This window comes from Oryctolagus cuniculus, chromosome 2 (assembly GCF_051225735.1).
Source record: "Oryctolagus cuniculus isolate XC-2025 breed Fujian yellow rabbit chromosome 2, ASM5122573v1, whole genome shotgun sequence".
NCBI classification, from domain to species: Eukaryota; Metazoa; Chordata; class Mammalia; order Lagomorpha; family Leporidae; genus Oryctolagus; species Oryctolagus cuniculus.
Window position 1 is genome coordinate 151,214,902 of NC_142868.1, and position 17,114 is coordinate 151,232,015.

At 40.1% G+C, this 17,114-nt stretch overlaps 1 protein-coding gene across 1 annotated transcript in view; it reads right to left on the bottom strand.

Annotated features, from left to right (window-relative positions):
* Positions 1 to 213: 213 nt before the first annotated feature.
* The window catches only part of LOC100357556 (small ribosomal subunit protein uS2m), a 58,364-nt gene continuing 41,463 nt past the window's right edge, over positions 214 to 17,114 (bottom strand). Inside the window, 5 exon segments of the mRNA XM_008254722.2 lie at positions 214 to 353; positions 356 to 424; positions 427 to 630; positions 633 to 819; positions 821 to 1,107. Of these exon segments, the coding sequence (XP_008252944.2) occupies positions 214 to 353; positions 356 to 424; positions 427 to 630; positions 633 to 819; positions 821 to 1,107 (887 nt within the window).

Genomic DNA, 17,114 nt, shown 5'->3' on the forward strand with positions numbered 1-17,114 from the left:
TTAATTTTTTTTTTCCTGCCCAAATCTAAGCTTTATTTCTGCTGGGATGTGCACCTGCTCTGCAGCTGGGAGCTGGCCAGAGGTTCACTCCTCTGCCTTCACACCCAGGCTACCGCCCCAGGGTGCGGCTGAGGGAGATTAGCACAAAGAAAAACCCTGGTGGTCTTGGAGCTTTCCTGCACAGGGCCACGTGAAGGCGGCAGCGATGGCTGCTCAGACTCCTGGGAGACCTGTGTTTCCCAGCCATCGAAGACTGAGGCTCTGGGTCTCTCCTGCAGCCTGTCGTGTCCATGGAGATGATGCAGATGACAGTCTGAGTGCCTCGACCTGCTGCCGCTTCTCCTCAGCGCGCTGATGGTGACTCGGAAGAGCCTGCAGAAGAGGTGGACCGCCGGGGACGAGTAGTTGTTGCTGGGAACCGGGAGGGGTTGCAGGTGGTGTCCACGATACCCACTGCTAGGATGTTCTTTTTGGCTGCGTCTCTCACAGCCACGTGGGGCTCAAAGACGTTGTTGAGTGAGTGCAGGAAGACCATGAGGTCGGCGATGGACTGCAGGCCGCCCTTGAAGTAGCAGGTGTGGGTGAACTTGCTGCAGGCTCGCGCTGCGTTCTCGACCAAGTGCGAGAACTACCGGCTTGGCTCACAAACAGGATGATGCCCTCGCCGGCGGCCACGCAGGCGGTGAAATCCAGGGCCAGCTGCAGGTGCGAGGCCGTCTGCTCCAAGTGGATGATGTCTCAGGCCAGGCAGCTCCCAAAGAGGCAGGGCTCCATGAACCTGTGCCGACAGCCGGCTTTGTGTCTCAGGTGCAAGTGGGAAGTCGAAAAGGCTTTTCACGGAGAACGGGTCCCGGACGTTGAAGAAGTCCGTGTGCTTGAGCGGCTTCCTCAGAACCCGATCTCTGACATCTCCGTGGTCCTGGTGCTCGCTGACCGGCGGCGCTGGACTGCTGCCCAGCGTCCTGCAGCCTGCAGAGCTGGGGCCGGCACCAGGAACCCATGCACAACAGGTGCCGCAGCGTGGCCAGGACGGGCAAGAGTCTGTTTTTAAAAGGTAATGACTGTTAACCAGCTGAATTATCTCGTCCACTTTTTTTCTAGAATCATCTTAAAATGTGGTAACATGAAGTAATAATACTTAATATTCATATAGGCCTGTCATGGTATCAGAAAATTTATATATCAGAAAATTTATATATGGCTTAAAAATTATATATTTTAAATGTTATAAGCATTCTGTTACATTTAGTTCCTCTCAATATTTCCTCTTGTTATCGTTGGCCTCAATGTACTACAAGGCCATAATTTAATTAAAGTAGATGAGTACACATGACAATTATAGATAGGAATTTGGAACCAGACAAAAACAGAACAGTGTCTTAATAGGGTGCTTTTTGTCTACATTGGAAGTTACAAAGTCACTAAGATTTTGAGCACATTTTAGAGAAAATCATTATTGAAGACAAGAAAAATCCATAGTCTGTGTGTTCTGCCATCAAGGGCTGAGCAGTGTAGGCTGGGAGATAGAACAAATTTGTAATAACAATAGTAAAAAACTCAAAGCGCTTCACAGGCAGAGATATAATGATCCAGAAAAGTGAGATTTTTCAGTTATGGCTGTGTAACAGGTTATCCCAAGACTTAGTGGAGCTTATTAGCCGCTAGTATTCTGTGTTCCAGGAGTTAGGACAGTTTGCCTCTGCCTATTAAAGTCTGGAAGCTCAGCCGCACAACTGGAAGTCCAAGGGCTGTAGTCATCGGCAGGCTTGTTTGTTTGCATGCCTGGCAGCCAGCTGACTAGACTCGAGGGGCTGGTAGGCCGGCACAACTTCGGCTCTCTAGGCACACCGACTCTGTCTTCTTGTGAACCATCTCCCTGGTCTCTCCAGCTTGCCTGTGTCTGCAGAGACAGTGCCAGGTGGAAGCCGGTGACCTTTTCTAATCTAGCCTTTCTTAAAAGTCACTTCTGTCACAATCTGTTCATTAAAATTAATTCACTAAAGCTAGCTCATAGTTGAAATGAATGAGACTTCACCTTCTGTTGAGAGTACTAGTATCAAAGAATTTGTAGACCTGTTTAAAACCACAACTCTGGGGAATTGCAGAAAGCTTTATGGAAGTGCTACCGTTTGACCTGGGTATTTAAAGACTGATGGCACTTGGATAAGCGCAGGTGAGATCAGCGGGAATAAACACAGGGATCTGGAGTGTCAACAGGGAAAGAGTGCATGAGCAGAAAGGAGTGGCTTGGCTAAGGCATGGGGATGTTTGTTTTCATTTATGCTAAGGCATAAGGCATATTTGTTTTCATTTTTTGTTTGTCCCTTGTTTACTTATAAAGCCAGACTTCTACAGATCCTTCTGCCTGCTTGAATGAGGTACCATGAGGATCAATAACTCGGAATTGGTTCCCGTTTCATAGAGGTTGAATATAATCTTTTAGGGTGAGATTTAAAGGCAGTGGAAGGAAGAACAAACACACAGATTCCTAACTTAAAATACTTCTTAAATTGTTATAGGGCAGCACCAGTAAATGAGCAGGAAAGAAAAAAAAGCCAAAAAGCACACTGGTTCGTTAGGTGACTCCAGAAGCCAGGACATCTGAGTGGCTCACCCAGTCACCAGGATCTTGGTAGATCTGTTTTAGCTCCGAAAATTAAGTGCTGGTTCAGCAAACTATACCCCTCTGTATTTGCTCCTGTACCAACCATTAATGAGCCTAGGGTAGTTCTATTTTTACTTTGTGTGGAACCGCCATACATTATCCATGATGGCTCTTCTAATGAACATTCCCACCAAAGATATGAGTTCTCTTTTCTCTACATCCTCTCTAAAACTTATCTTTTACCTTTTTCATAAACTCCATTCTAAGAGCTGTGATTTTTAAAATGTACATAAAGGGAACACATTTCATGTATTTCATATATACAGTTTAAAGAGCATAATGAAACTGCCCACCCCACCCTGCTCTCCCTCCTCCTTCCTCTTTCCTTTCTTATTTTTAAAAAATGTTTGCAAGGACATGCTTTCAGTTTACGTTCTACAGTTTCTTGCTACATCAGGCTAAAGCTGGTGTTTAGAAATTGTGTTTTTGCTTGGATTCTTCCACTTTCCATCCTGCTTCCCCATTCCCTCTCCCATTTCTCTGCTTAGCCCTCTGCTAAATGAAAAATGCAACAGCTGTGATTCAATAATGATTAGTGATGTGGACCCCTTTTTTATGTACCTGTTTGCCATTTCTATGTCTTCTATAGAGAAAAGTCTGGTCAGGTCCTTTGCCCTTTTATAATTAGATAACTTGTTTCCTCTGAGTTGTTTGAATTCCTTATATATTTGGATCTTTATCCCCTGTATAGAGTTTGAAAATATTTTCTCCCAATTGTGGATATCACTTCACTTTAATTGTTTACTAATTGTTTCTTAATTTTTGCTTTCTTGTCTGTGCTTCTAGTGATGTGGTAAACATTAGATAGAAAATTTTAAGTTCACGAGCTGGAAGCGCAACTTCTTCACTTTGTGTTGTCATGTTCATCTACCTGTCAATCAGAAGACTCCTCCCCAGGAAGTACCTCCTCTTACCTGTGACATGGGGTGGTACCATGTACGTAAACACTTCTGTTTTTCTAAGTGCATAAAAAGCTAGGAAGACGGGACATTCACTCTCCTCCATGAGGACTCCAGATGAGCAGAGAGGGGTATGATAATTCCCTTTCTTTGGCCCCTTTTCCCTAAACAAAGCCCTAAAGGGCCTGTGTATTTTTCTCACTTTGAAAATAAGATTTATCACACTGCATGCCGTGTTTGGGCCTGTATTTAGAATTCTAAGTAAAAGGCAAGAACCTGGAAAACTAATTTAGGCCATAAACCCAGCCCATAACACTAAGATCCTATCCACAAACTTATTGCCTAAAACAATATCAAATAGCCTGCTCCCTATGTTTTTCTCTAATAGTTTTATGGTATAAGGTCTTATATATTTAAGCTTTTAGTCCATTGTGAGTTTATATCTAGTGCAAAATAAAGATTTAGTTTTGTTCTTCTGCATGTGGATATACGGCTTACCCAACACTATTGAAGAAAGTTTGTTTTTCCTAATATAATTCTTGGCATCTTTGGAAAAACAATCAGTTGACCGTAAATAGATGAGTCATTCCTAAGTTTCCTATATCTGCTTCCTTAGCTGATATGTCTATTTTAATGCCAGCTGCATGCTGTTTTGACTTCAGTGGCTTTATACTATCTTTTGAAATTAGCATGATGCTCCAGCTTTGTTCTATTCCATTGATTGTTTTGGCTATTTGAGGTCATCCATGGTTCCATTCAAATTTAAGATCATTTGTTTTTGATTTCTTTAAAACAGTGGAATTTTGATAAGAATTGCATTGACTCACTAGACTGCTTTGGGTAGTATAGAAATTTTCAATATTAATTTTTTTCCATTTCGTGAACACAAGATTTCTATCTGTTTTTTCCACTTTCTTCTCTCAGTATCTATAGTTTTCAGTATATGAGTATTCAATTGTTGTTTACACCTAAGCAGTTAATGTTTTTGTTGCTATTGTAAATGGCATTGTTTTTTTTTTAAAGATTTATTTATTTATGTATTTATTTATTTATTTGAAAGGCGGAGTAATAGAGACAGAGGAAGAGAGGTCTTCCATCTGCTGGTTCACTCCCCAAATGGCTGCAACGGCTGGAGCTGGGCCAATCTGAAGCCAGGAGCTTCCTCTGCGTCTCCCACATGGGTGCAGGGACCCAAGGACTTGGGCCATCTTCCACTGCTTTCCCAGGCCACAGCAGAGAGCTGGATCAGAAGTGGAGCAGCCAGGCTCGAACCAGCACCCATATGGGATGACGGCACTGCAGGCAGAGGCTTTACCAGCGCTATGCCACAGTGCCATAGCGCTGGCCCCAGGGCATTGTTTTCCTAATTTCCTTTTTGTATCATTCACTGTTACGTGGAACTGCCCCTGATTGTTTTAGTTTTGTTTTTAATGGAGGCATAATTCTACATACCTGTAGGTTACCATGGGATGTTTATACACATACACACATACACACACATTGTGTAAAGATCAAAGTAGGTTAATTAGCATTTCCATTACTTCAAACATTTATCATGTCTTTGTGGTGATAATGTTAAAAAATCTCCTTTTATAACTATTCAGAAAACACAATATATTACTGTTAACTATAGTCAACCTAGTGTGCAGCATATTAACAGAATTCATTCCTCTTTCTACCTATAACATTGTACTTGTTGACCAGACTCCCTACCTCCCTTCCGTTCCCAGCCTCTGGTAGCCAATATTCTCTTCACTGCATAAGATCAACAACTTTGGATTCCACTTAAGAGTTACAACATATAGTGTGTGTCCTTCTGTGCCTGGCTTATTTCACTTCACATAACGTCCTCCAGGAGTCCATGTTTCATCCTTTATGTGGTTGAATGTTTCATTATGTATCTGTGATGCAGGAATTCTGTCAGTACTTGACTGGATTCTGACCAGATTTTTGTCCCATGCCAAGAAAGAATGAAAGACACAGATAGGGAGGAGTGAGGAGAAGCATATTTACTGATGAAGGAAAAGGCAAAAATATATTCTCAGCAACAAAGGGGCTCCTAGAGGAGGGTTCCATCGGGCTCACTTTGGGGCACAGTTTTATCTTGGTAATTGGGGACTTCTTTTGATTGGCTAAGTGGTCAATCCTGAAAGTAAGACATCAACAAGATTAATAGCCAATCATTGGGTTAGGGCCTCTCGTCAGCTAACCTTTTTTTTTTTTTTTTTAAACAAGCAGTCTTAGAGCCAAATAATTTTGCAGCTAGAAGATTTTAGAGCTCAGCTGGTACTTTTGCTAACATCCATCTACTTCTCAGAAATGAGCTCCTTGAGAGTGATTAGTGGGTTTTCCAAGACACAACCTCGAACAATTTTTCACATTTGGTTCTCTGAGAGCTATGGCCAGCTCTTTATCTACCTGCCTAACTGTAACCCTTTCTGTCTCCTCTTATATGCACCGCATTTTCTTTATTCATCCATTGATGAACATTTGGGTTGATTCCATGTCTTCAATAATCTGAATAATAGGATTAAAGATAATCTTCAACATACTGATCTGATTACCTTAGGGTCTTTACCCAGTAGTAGGATTGTTGAATCATATAGTAGATCTGCTTTGACTTTTTGAATCACATGTATATTGTTATCCACAATGACCATAGAAACTTATATTCTCATCAATAGTTTACAGAGGTTTCCTTTTCTCCACATCCTTACCAGCTCTTATTATCTTTTGTCTTTTTGATAATACCCAATTTAACAAGTGAAGTGAGGCAATATCTTAATTTGACTTTTGTTTCTCTGATGATCAGTAATGTTAGCATTTTGCATGTTCCTGTAGGCCACTTATATATCTTCTTTTGAAAAATATCTATTCAGATATTTTACCCATTTTTCATATAGTTATTTGAATTCTGGCTATTGTGTTATTGGATTTCTATCTCCCTCCCACTACCCACTCACATACTCAATATTAAGCCCTTCTTTGTTAACTATTTTGCAAATCTGTTCTACAATTCTATAAATTTTCTCTATATTCTTGATGGTATCCTTTGCTGTAAAAAAGCTTTGTGTTTGCCACCCAATTTTTCCTTTATTGCTTTTGTTGCCTTATTGAGTCTGATACATAGTTAGCTGTCACCGATCAGGGAGAACATATGATATTTGTCCCTTTGTGACTGGCTTAATTCACTCAGCATGATGTTTTCCAGATTCCTCCATCTTGTTGCAAATGACGGGATTTCATTGTTTTTGACTGCTGTATAGTATTCTATAGAGTACATGTCCCATAATTTCTTTATCCAGTCTACTGTTGATGGGCATTTGGGTTGGTTCCAGGTCTTAGCTATTGTGAATTGAGCTGCAATAAACATTAATGTGCAGACTGCTTTTTTGTTTGCCAATTTCATTTCCTTTGGGTAAATTCCAAGGAGTGGGATGGCTGGGTTGAATGGTAGGGTTATATTCAGGTTTCTGAGGAATCTCCAGAATGACTTCCATAGTGGCTTAACCAATTTGCATTCCCACCAACAGTGGGTTAGTGTCCCTTTTTCCCCACATCCTTGCCAGCATCTATTGTTGGAAGATTTCTGAATGTGAGCCATTCTAACTGGGGTGAGGTGGAACCTCATTGTGGTTTGGATTTGCATTTCCCTGATTGCTAGTGATCTTGAACATTTTTTCATGTGTCTGTTGGCCATTTGGATTTCCTCTTTTGAAAAATGTCTATTGAGGTCCTTGGCCCATCTCTTAAGTGGGTTGTTTGTTTTGATCTTGTGGAGTTTCTTGATTTCTTTGTAGATTCTGGTTATCAACCCTTTATCAGTTGCATAGTTTGCAAATATATTTTCCCATTCTGTTGGTTGCCTCTTCACTTTCCTGACTGTTTCTTTTGCAGTACAGAAACTTCTCAATTTGATGCAATCCCAAATGTTAATTTTGGCTTTGACTGCCTGTGCTTCTGGGGTGTTTTCCAAGAAGTCATTGCCGGTACCTATATCTTGCAGGGTTTTTCAAATGCTCTCTAATAATTTGATGGTGTCAGGTCATAGATTTAAATCTTTTTTTTTGTCTTTTATTTATTTTTTTTACTTTTATTTAATGAATATAAATTTCCAAAGTACAGAATATTGATTACAATGGCTTCCCCCCCATAACGTCCCTCCAACCCACAACCCTCCCCTTATCCACTCCCTCTCCCCTTCCATTCACATCAAGATTCATTTTCAATTCTCTTTATATACAGAAGATCAGTTTAGCATACATTAAGCAAAGATTTCAACAGTTTGCTCCCACACAGAAACATAAAGTGAAAAATACTGTTTGAGTACTCGTTATAGCATTAAATCTCAATGTACAGCACACTAAGGACAAAGATCCTACATGTGGAGTAAGTGCACAGTGACTCCTGTTGTTGCTTAACAAATAGACACTCTTGTTTATGGCATCAGTAATCACCCTAGGCTCTTGTCATGAGCTGCCAAGGCTATGGAAGCCCCTTGAGTTCACCGACTCTGATCATTTTTAGACAAGGCCATGGTCAAAGTGGAAGTTCTCTCCTCCCTTCAGAGAAAGGTACCTCTTTCATTGATGACTCATTTTTCCACTGCGATCTCACTCGTGGAGATCTTTCATTTAGGTTTTTTTTTTCCCCCAGAGTGTCTTGGCTTTCCATGCCTGAAATACTCTCATGGGCATTTCAGCCGGATCTGCATGCCTTAAGGGCTGATTATGAGGCCAGAGTGCTATTAGGACATTTGCCATTCTATGGGTCTGCTGTGTATCTCACTTCCCATGTTGGATCATTCTCTCCCTTTTTGATTCTATCAGCTAGTATTTGCAGACACTATTCTTGTTTATGTGATCCCTTTGGTTCTTAGTCCTATCATTATGATCAATTGTGAACAGAAATTGATCACTGGGACTAGTGAGATGGCATTGGTACATGCCACCTCGATGGGATTGAATTGGATTCCCCTGGGTTGTTTCTAACTCTACCATTTGAGGTAAGTCAGCTTGAGCATGTCCCGAATTGCACATCTCTTCCCTCTCTTATTCCCACTCTTATATTTAACAGCAATCACTTTTCAGTTAAGTTTCAGCACTTAAGAAGAATTGTGTATTGATTACAGTATTCAACCAAAAGTATTAAGTAGAACAAACAAAAATAATACTAAGAGGGATAACATATTAAGCTTTCAGGGTGAGGGCTGATCACGGCACCGTTTCTCATAGTGTTCATTTCACTTTAACAGGTTTCCTTTTTGATGCTCAGTTAGTTGTCACCTATTAAGGAGAACAAGTGGTATTTGTCCCTTTGGGATTGCATCAAATTGAGAAGTTTCTGTACTGCAAAAGAAACAGTCAGGAAAGTGAAGAGGCAACCAACAGAATGGGAAAATATATTTGCAAACTATGCAACTGATAAAGGGTTGATAACCAGAATCTACAAAGAAATCAAGAAACTCCACAAGATCAAAACAAACAACCCACTTAAGAGATGGGCCAAGGACCTCAATAGACATTTTTCAAAAGAGGAAATCCAAATGGCCAACAGACACATGAAAAAATGTTCAAGATCACTAGCAATCAGGGAAATGCAAATCCAAACCACAATGAGGTTCCACCTCACCCCAGTTAGAATGGCTCACATTCAGAAATCTTCCAACAATAGATGCTGGCAAGGATGTGGGGAAAAAGGGACACTAACCCACTGTTGGTGGGAATGCAAATTGGTTAAGCCACTATGGAAGTCATTCTGGAGATTCCTCAGAAACCTGAATATAACCCTACCATTCAACCCAGCCATCCCACTCCTTGGAATTTACCCAAAGGAAATGAAATTGGCAAACAAAAAAGCAGTCTGCACATTAATGTTTATTGCAGCTCAATTCACAATAGCTAAGACCTGGAACCAACCCAAATGCCCATCAACAGTAGACTGGATAAAGAAATTATGGGACATGTACTCTATAGAATACTATACAGCAGTCAAAAACAATGAAATCCCGTCATTTGCAACAAGATGGAGGAATCTGGAAAACATCATGCTGAGTGAATTAAGCCAGTCACAAAGGGACAAATATCATATGTTCTCCCTGATTGGCGACAACTAACCGAGCACCAAAGGGGAAACTTGTTGAAGTGAAATGGACAATATGAGAAACATTGACTTGATCAGCTCTTGCCTGAAGGTTGATGTACAATGTAATACTTTATCTATTTTAGTATTTTTTTTGTTCTAGTACCATTGGGTGAACTCTGTAATTAACACACAATTATTCTTAGGTGTTTCAATTTTAACTGAAAAGTGATCCCTGTTAGGAATTTGGAAAACATTATGTTGAGTGAGATTTAAATCTTTAATCCATGTTGAGTAAATTTTTGTGTAAGGTGAAAGGTAGGGGTCTTGCTTCATGATTCTGCACATGGAAATCCAATTTTCCCAGCACCATTTATTGAATAGACTGTCCTTACTCCAGGGATTGGTTTTGGATCCTTGATCAAATATGAGTTGGCTGTAGATGTTTGGATTGATTTCTGGTGTTTCAATTCTGTTCCATTGGCCTATCCATCTGTTTCTGTACCAGTACCATGCTGTTTTGATTACAACTGCCCTGTAGTATGTCCTGAAATCTGGTATTGTGATGCCTCCAGCTTTGTTTTTGTTGTACAAGATTGCTTTAGCTATTCGAGGTCTCCTGTGTCTCCATATGAATTTCAGCATCATTTTTTCCAGATCTGAGAAGAAGGTCTTCGGTATCTTGATTGGTATTGCATTGAATCTATAAATTGCTTTTGGGAGAATGGACATTTTGATGATGTTGATTCTTTCAATCCATGAGCATGGAAGATTTTTCCATTTCTTGGTATCCTCTTCTATTTCTTTCTTTAAGATTTTGTAATTTGCATCCCTTTGATTTCTTTTTCTTGCCTAATGGCACTGACTAAAACTTCTAGGACTATATTGAATAGCAATGGTAAGAGGGGGGAATCATTTTCTTGTATTGGATCTCAGTGATAATGCTTCCAGCATTTCCCCATTCAATATTGTCGCTCCCCTTCTTCGTGGAGGAACGACACAGGACCCTGTGCTGTTCTTTCGTCTGCTCGGCCCTCCCCGGGTTTGCTGCTGGTTCTTCCCGGGTTGGCTACCGTCCCTTCCACCTCCGTGGAAGGGCGGTTCCCCCTGCCACATTCCCCACTTCCGCGGGGGAGCGGCACACCGCCGGCCGGCTCTCTCGGGGGCTGCACAGGTGTTCCTTCAGATAGATGTTCCTCTTAGATGTTCCTGGTGCATGTTGTCTCTCTCCTCCTTTATAGCCCTCTTCACCAATCCCAACTCTGCTACCCACACGCCGAGTATGCTGCTGTCCTCCAATCAGGAGCAGGTCCTACAGTTTATTTGTTGAACTGGAGGCAGCTGTGTAGAAGCTGTTTCTCCCTTCTCAGCGCCATATTGTGGGAAAGCAGATGCATAGAATAAGTCTTAATTCCAGTAACTTAGTCTAGTCCGGGTTGCTCCCCACAAATATGATGGTATCCATGGGTTTGTCATAAATTGCCTTGATTGTGTCGAAGAATGTTCCTTTTATACCCAATTTGCTTTTCATCATGAAAGTTTTCATCATGAAAGGTTGTTGTATTTTATCAAATGCTTTCTCTGCATCTATTGAGAAAATCATATGGTTTTGTTCTCTGTTAAAGTGATGCATCACATTGATGATTTTGTGAATATTGAACCATCGCTGAATACTAGGGATAAATTCTACTTGGTGGGGGTGGATGATCTTTATGATGTGTTGTTGGATTCGATTGGCTAGAATTTTGTTGAGGATTTTTGCATCTGTATCAGAGAAATTGGTCTGTAATTCTCTTTATTGCATCTTGTTCAGGTTTTGGAATTAAGATGATCCTGACTTCATAGAAAGAATTTGGGAGGATTCCCTCCCTTTCAATTATTTTGAATAACTTGAGAAAAACTGGAGTTAGTTCTTCTTTAAATGTCTGGTAGAATTCAGCAGTGAAGCCATCTGGTCCTGGGCTTTTCTTTGTGGGAGGGCCTTTATTACTGATTCAATTTCTGTCTTGGTTGTGGGTCTGTTTAGATTTTCTATGTCTTCATGGTTCAATTTAGGTAGGTTATGTGTGTCCAGGATTGTATCCGTTTCTTCTAGGTTTCCCAGTTTTTTGGCATACAGCTCTTTGTAGTAATTTCTGATGACTCTATTTCTGTGGTATCTGTTGTTACATTTCATTTTTCAACTCTAACTCTATTGATTTGGGTCTTCTCTCTCCTTTTTTTGGTTAGTTAGGCCAATGATGTGTCAATTTTGTTTATTTTTTCAAAAACCAGCTCTTTGTTTTTCTGATCTTCTGTAATGTGTCTATGGATTCAGTTTTGTTGATTTCTTTTCTAATTTTAATTATCTATTTTTTCCTATTAGTTTTGGGTTTTGTTTTCTGTAGTTTTTCTGGATCCTTAAGATGCACTGATAGCACATTTATTTAGTTCCTTTCCATTTTCTTGATGTAGGCACCAATTGCTCTGAACTTTTCTCTTAATACTGCTTTTGCTGTATCCCAAAATTGTTGATATGTTGTATTGTTATCTTCATTTTTTTCCAGAAATGTTTTGATTTCTCTTTTGATTTCTTCTATGATCCGCTGTTCATTCAGGAGCATGTTGTTCAGTCTCTATGTGTTTTCATGTGTTCTAGAGATTCCTGAGTTACTGATTTCCAGCTTCATTCCATTGTGGTCCAAGAAGATGCATGGCATGATTTCAATTTTTTTGAATTTGCTGAGACTTGCTTTATGTTCTAGTATGTGGTCAATTCTTGAGAAAGTTCCATACAGTGCTGGGAAGAATGTGTATTCTGCAACTGTAGGATGAAAACTTCCATTTGTTTTATAGTGTCGCTTAATTCTGTTTGCTTGCTGATTTTTCTGTTTGGTTGTTGTGTCAATTGATAAAAGTGGAGTACTCAAGTCCCCCATTACTATTATATTGGAGTCTATTTCTCCCTTCATATCCCTTAACATTTATTTTAAATAGCCCTGTAATTAGGTGCATATATCTTTGTAATAGTTACATCTTCCTGTTGAATTTATCCCTTAATAATTATATAGTGCCTTTCTTTGTCACTTTTGACAGATTTTTTATTAGTCTATTTTGTCTGATATTAAGATGAGTAAACCAGCTCTTTATTAGTTACTGTTGGCATGGAATACCTTTTTCCATTCTTTCACTTTCAGTCTGCGTGTCTTTGTTGGAAAGATGTGTTTATTGTATTCATAAAATAGATGGGTTTTATTTTTTAATCCATTCAGCCAGTCTGTGCCTTTTAACTGGGAAGTTGAGGCCATTTAAATTCAAAGTGACTATTTATAAGTAATGACTTTGCCCTGCCATTTTTCCAAAATTATTCCTAATTTTTACTTTGAATTTCCTTTGATCTTTTACTGAGAGATTTTCTTGTACCTTCTTTTGTAGTGATGACCATGTTTCTGTGTTCCTGGCTGCAGCACATCCTTAAAGCATCCTTTGTAGGGATGGATAGGTGGTGACAAATTCTCTCAATTTCTGTTTGTTATGGTTGTCTTTATTTTGCCTTCATACATAATTGAGAACTTGTAGGGTATAATATTCTGGGATGACAGTTTTTTTTTTCTCTTAAGACTTGGACTATATCTTACCATTCCCTCCTAGCCTGTAGTGTTTCCGATGAGAAGTCCACTGTGAGTCTAATTGGAAATCCTCTGCAAGTAATCTGACATTTCTCCCTTGCACATTTTAGAATCTTCTCTTTATGTTTCACTGTGGTGAGTTTGATTACAATGTGTCGTGGTGAGGATCTTTTCTGGTCATGTCTATTGGGAATTCTGTATGCTTCCTGTACTTGGATGTCCCTTTCTTTCTCCAAACCATGGAGATTTTCTGCTAATATTTCACTAAAAATTCTTCTAATCCTCTCTCTCTCTCTCTCTCTCTCTCTCTCTCTCTCTCTCTCCATGCCTTCAGGAACTCCTAGAACCCGTATTTTGGGTCATTTGATAGTATCCTATAAATTCCCAACATTTTTTTCTAATTTCCTCTTCTTGTTTTTGGTTTGACTGTATACTTTCCTGTGCTTTGTTTTAAGTCTGATATTCTTTCTTCTGCTTCACCAATTCTGTTTTTAAGGCTCTCCACTGCATTTTTTATTTTTTTCTGTTGAATTCTTCATTTCATTTTGATTTCTCTGAAGCATCTCATTTTCATGTTCTATTGAATTTTTCATTTCATTTTTATTTCTCTTTAAGATCTTATTTTCTTTCATGTACTGTATGGATTTCAGTAGTTTGTTTATTTGCTTCTGATTACTTCTATGTAATCTTAGAATCAATTTTTTGAATTCCACTTCTTGCATTTCTTCCATCTATTCTAATTTTCACAATATACTAATGAAGTGTTGTGTTCTTTTGGGGGTGTCATGATGTCTTCCTTATTCTTGTTTCTTGAATTAGTACATTATTTTTTCAGCATTTGTGCAGATACTTGTTGATTTCTTCTTTGCTGTTTGCTGTGGTGGCTTTTATCTTTGTACTATCCCTCTGTAGATAAGTGGAGTGTCTGCTTTCAGTGAATATCTAAAGGCTTGTATGGGCGTGGCCAGGGTGCTCTGTTCAGTTCTCCAGGGTGAATGGTGTGTCTAAGGTGACACACCTAGGTTTGGCATGGTAAATCTCTCCTTTTTTAATCAGAAGGGAAGTTTATTCGGCTCAGCTGAGCTCCTCTGCTCAAAGGAGACCAGTGCCTGAGTGCTAGCTCCAGTGGAAAGGATCTGTTCAGTGCTTAGTGTAAGCTCAGATTCCAAGCAATGTCCCTCACAAGGTAACCAGGAAGCCCTGAGCCTGTGGAATCTACCCACAGTGACTGCCCGAAGTCCTAGCCACACCATGAGTCCTCCCACACAGCCTCAGTTTTGTTTTGTTTTGTTTTTTCACAGTCCTCAAACAGAAGCCTCCCACAGTCACAAGCTCCTAGCCCCCTGTTAGTCCCCCACCCACCCCAGTCAGGAGTCTCACTTGGCCAGTTGCTGGATATGGACACGAGCTGGTGCAGCTGTTGCCTGTTCAGAATGACACCTGCTCTATCAGCTTCTTATAGGATGCTGTTGTAAAGTGATCAGGGAGAGAGATACATGTCCCTCCTTTTTTTCTTTTTCTCCTCTAGTTTGGCAGGTGCACTGTCTCCCACTGGGCTTCAAGCTGGGTTCCCTCTGGGCTTTTCCTGCAGCTTTAGCACCAGTGGCTTGGGCTGCTGCAGTCTGATCTTGCCTCACTTTCCAACGTTGGTGTGTAGGCTCGTGGCTGATAGAGTCCTGAGCCATGGGCATCCAAGCCCTCCACATAGGTCCTCCGTGTCCCTCTAATTTCGATAGGTTCCTCTACCATTTTCTCCCTAACTCTTCTCTGAGACTGCACTCTCTCCAATTTTTTAATCTTCTTCTGGACTAGAGCAGTAAGCTCCCTCTCTACTCCACCATCTTGGAACTACCCCCTTAATGACTATTTTGATAAAGGCATTCAGTGCCTTAAACTTTCCTCTTAGTATTGCTTCCTGTGTCTTCAGTAAATCCGTTTTCACTCATTTGAAGATTTTTTTAAAGAATGGTTTGTTTGAAATACAGAGTCAGAGAGGGAGAAAGAAAGGAGAGATCTTATAGTTACTGGTCTACTGATGATGTGGCCACAGCAGCCAGGTCTGGGCCAGATCAAAGCCAGGAACAGGAACAACATCCTGGTTTCCCACATGGGTGGTAGGGCCCCCAACTACTTGGACCATCATCTACTGCCTTCCCAGGTACATAGGCAATAAGGTGGATTGGAAGCCGAGTAGCTAGATCTTGAACTAGCACTCTAATATAGGATACCAGTGTCAAAAATGGTGGCTTAACCCACTTCACCATAATGCCAGCCCCTAAAAATCTCTTCATCATTTCTTCTTTGATATATCTGGCTATTCTGGAGTAAGTTGTTTAATTTCCACATACTTATATAAATTATAAAGCTTTTTGTTATCGATTTCTAGTATTAATGCATTATGGTCTGAAATGGTATTTGATACGGTTATAATTTTTTTTAGTACATTCAGACCTTGTATTGTGATTTATCATGAAATCTGTCCTTGTGCTGTTTGAATGTCCCTTTTGCTATTTGAAAGGATCTGTATTCTTCAACTTTTGGATGGAATATTCTGCAGATGTCTTTTAGGTCTATTTTATTTAGGGTACAGTTTAACTTTGTAATTTATTTTATTTTCTTTTTTAAGATTGATTTTATTTATTTGAAAGGCAGAATGGTACAGAGAAAGAAGGAAAGACAGAGGGAGAGGGAGACTATCTTATATCTGCTGATTCACTGGCCAAATGACTGTAATAGCTGGGGCTCAGCCAGGCTGAAGCCAGGACCCAGGAACCGCAGTTGGGTCTCCCTTGTGGGTGGCAGGAACCCAAGTGCTTGTGCCATCTTCCACTGCCCTTGTGGAATTTCTGTCTTAATGAGCACCCCTGCAAGTGAGTACCAAAGTATGCTACTATCATTGTATATTATTTTGTACTATAATTTATATTTTATAAATGTAGGTACCCTATTATTGGATATATATGCGAATATGTATAATTTACATATATAATTTAACTTACAATTATTATTTTTCTCTTAATGGAATCTTTCACCATTATGTAATAATCTTTTTTGTGGGGAACCGCAGGCTGGCCACCTGTGGGAACTTCCTCACTTTGCTGTTTGCATGGCCTGTTGTAACAACTTGTGCAAAACAAGTTAAGGATGTGCTGGCTGCTGAGAAAAACAAGTCAAGGAAGTGCTAACCCCAGGATGTCCTGAAGACACAAACAACCCCGATGGAGCAAGATGAACTTTCGACCTGAGGCACTATGTGCCCTTCGACTTGATTGGACTGTGCCTGCATGGACTGCATGTGAACAGACTTGCCATTGGCTGGGAGCATCCTGCTAGGGGAACCTAGGGTATATAATGGGGATAGGATTGTGTACGGGGGATGGGGACTTGGCTTCTTTTCTTTCACCTTGCATCTGGATGAATAAAGTTCCATGAGAACTGAGTAAGCAGCGATCATGTCTTTACTATGCTGGACTCTCGCTGGCGAGCGTCCAGCACTTTTTGACTTAAAAACTGTTTTATCTGAATTAAGTATTGCTACTCCAGCTTTCTTTTGAATTTCATTTACATGGACTTTCTTCATTCCTTCCGTTTCTTTTTTTTTTTTCATTATATTTTTATGTAAGGTGAACAGATTTCATGTATTTTTATATATAGAATTAGGAGCATAGTGATATATACCACTCTACCTTCCCTCTTGCCCATACTCCCACCCTCCCTCCTCCTTCCTCTCTTCATTTTCACAATGACATGCTTTGGCTTTATTTTTATTTTTACTTTTTGACAGGCAGTTAGACAGTAAGAGAGAGAGACAGAGAGAAAGGTCTTCCTTCCATTGGTTCACCTCCCAAATGGCCACTACGG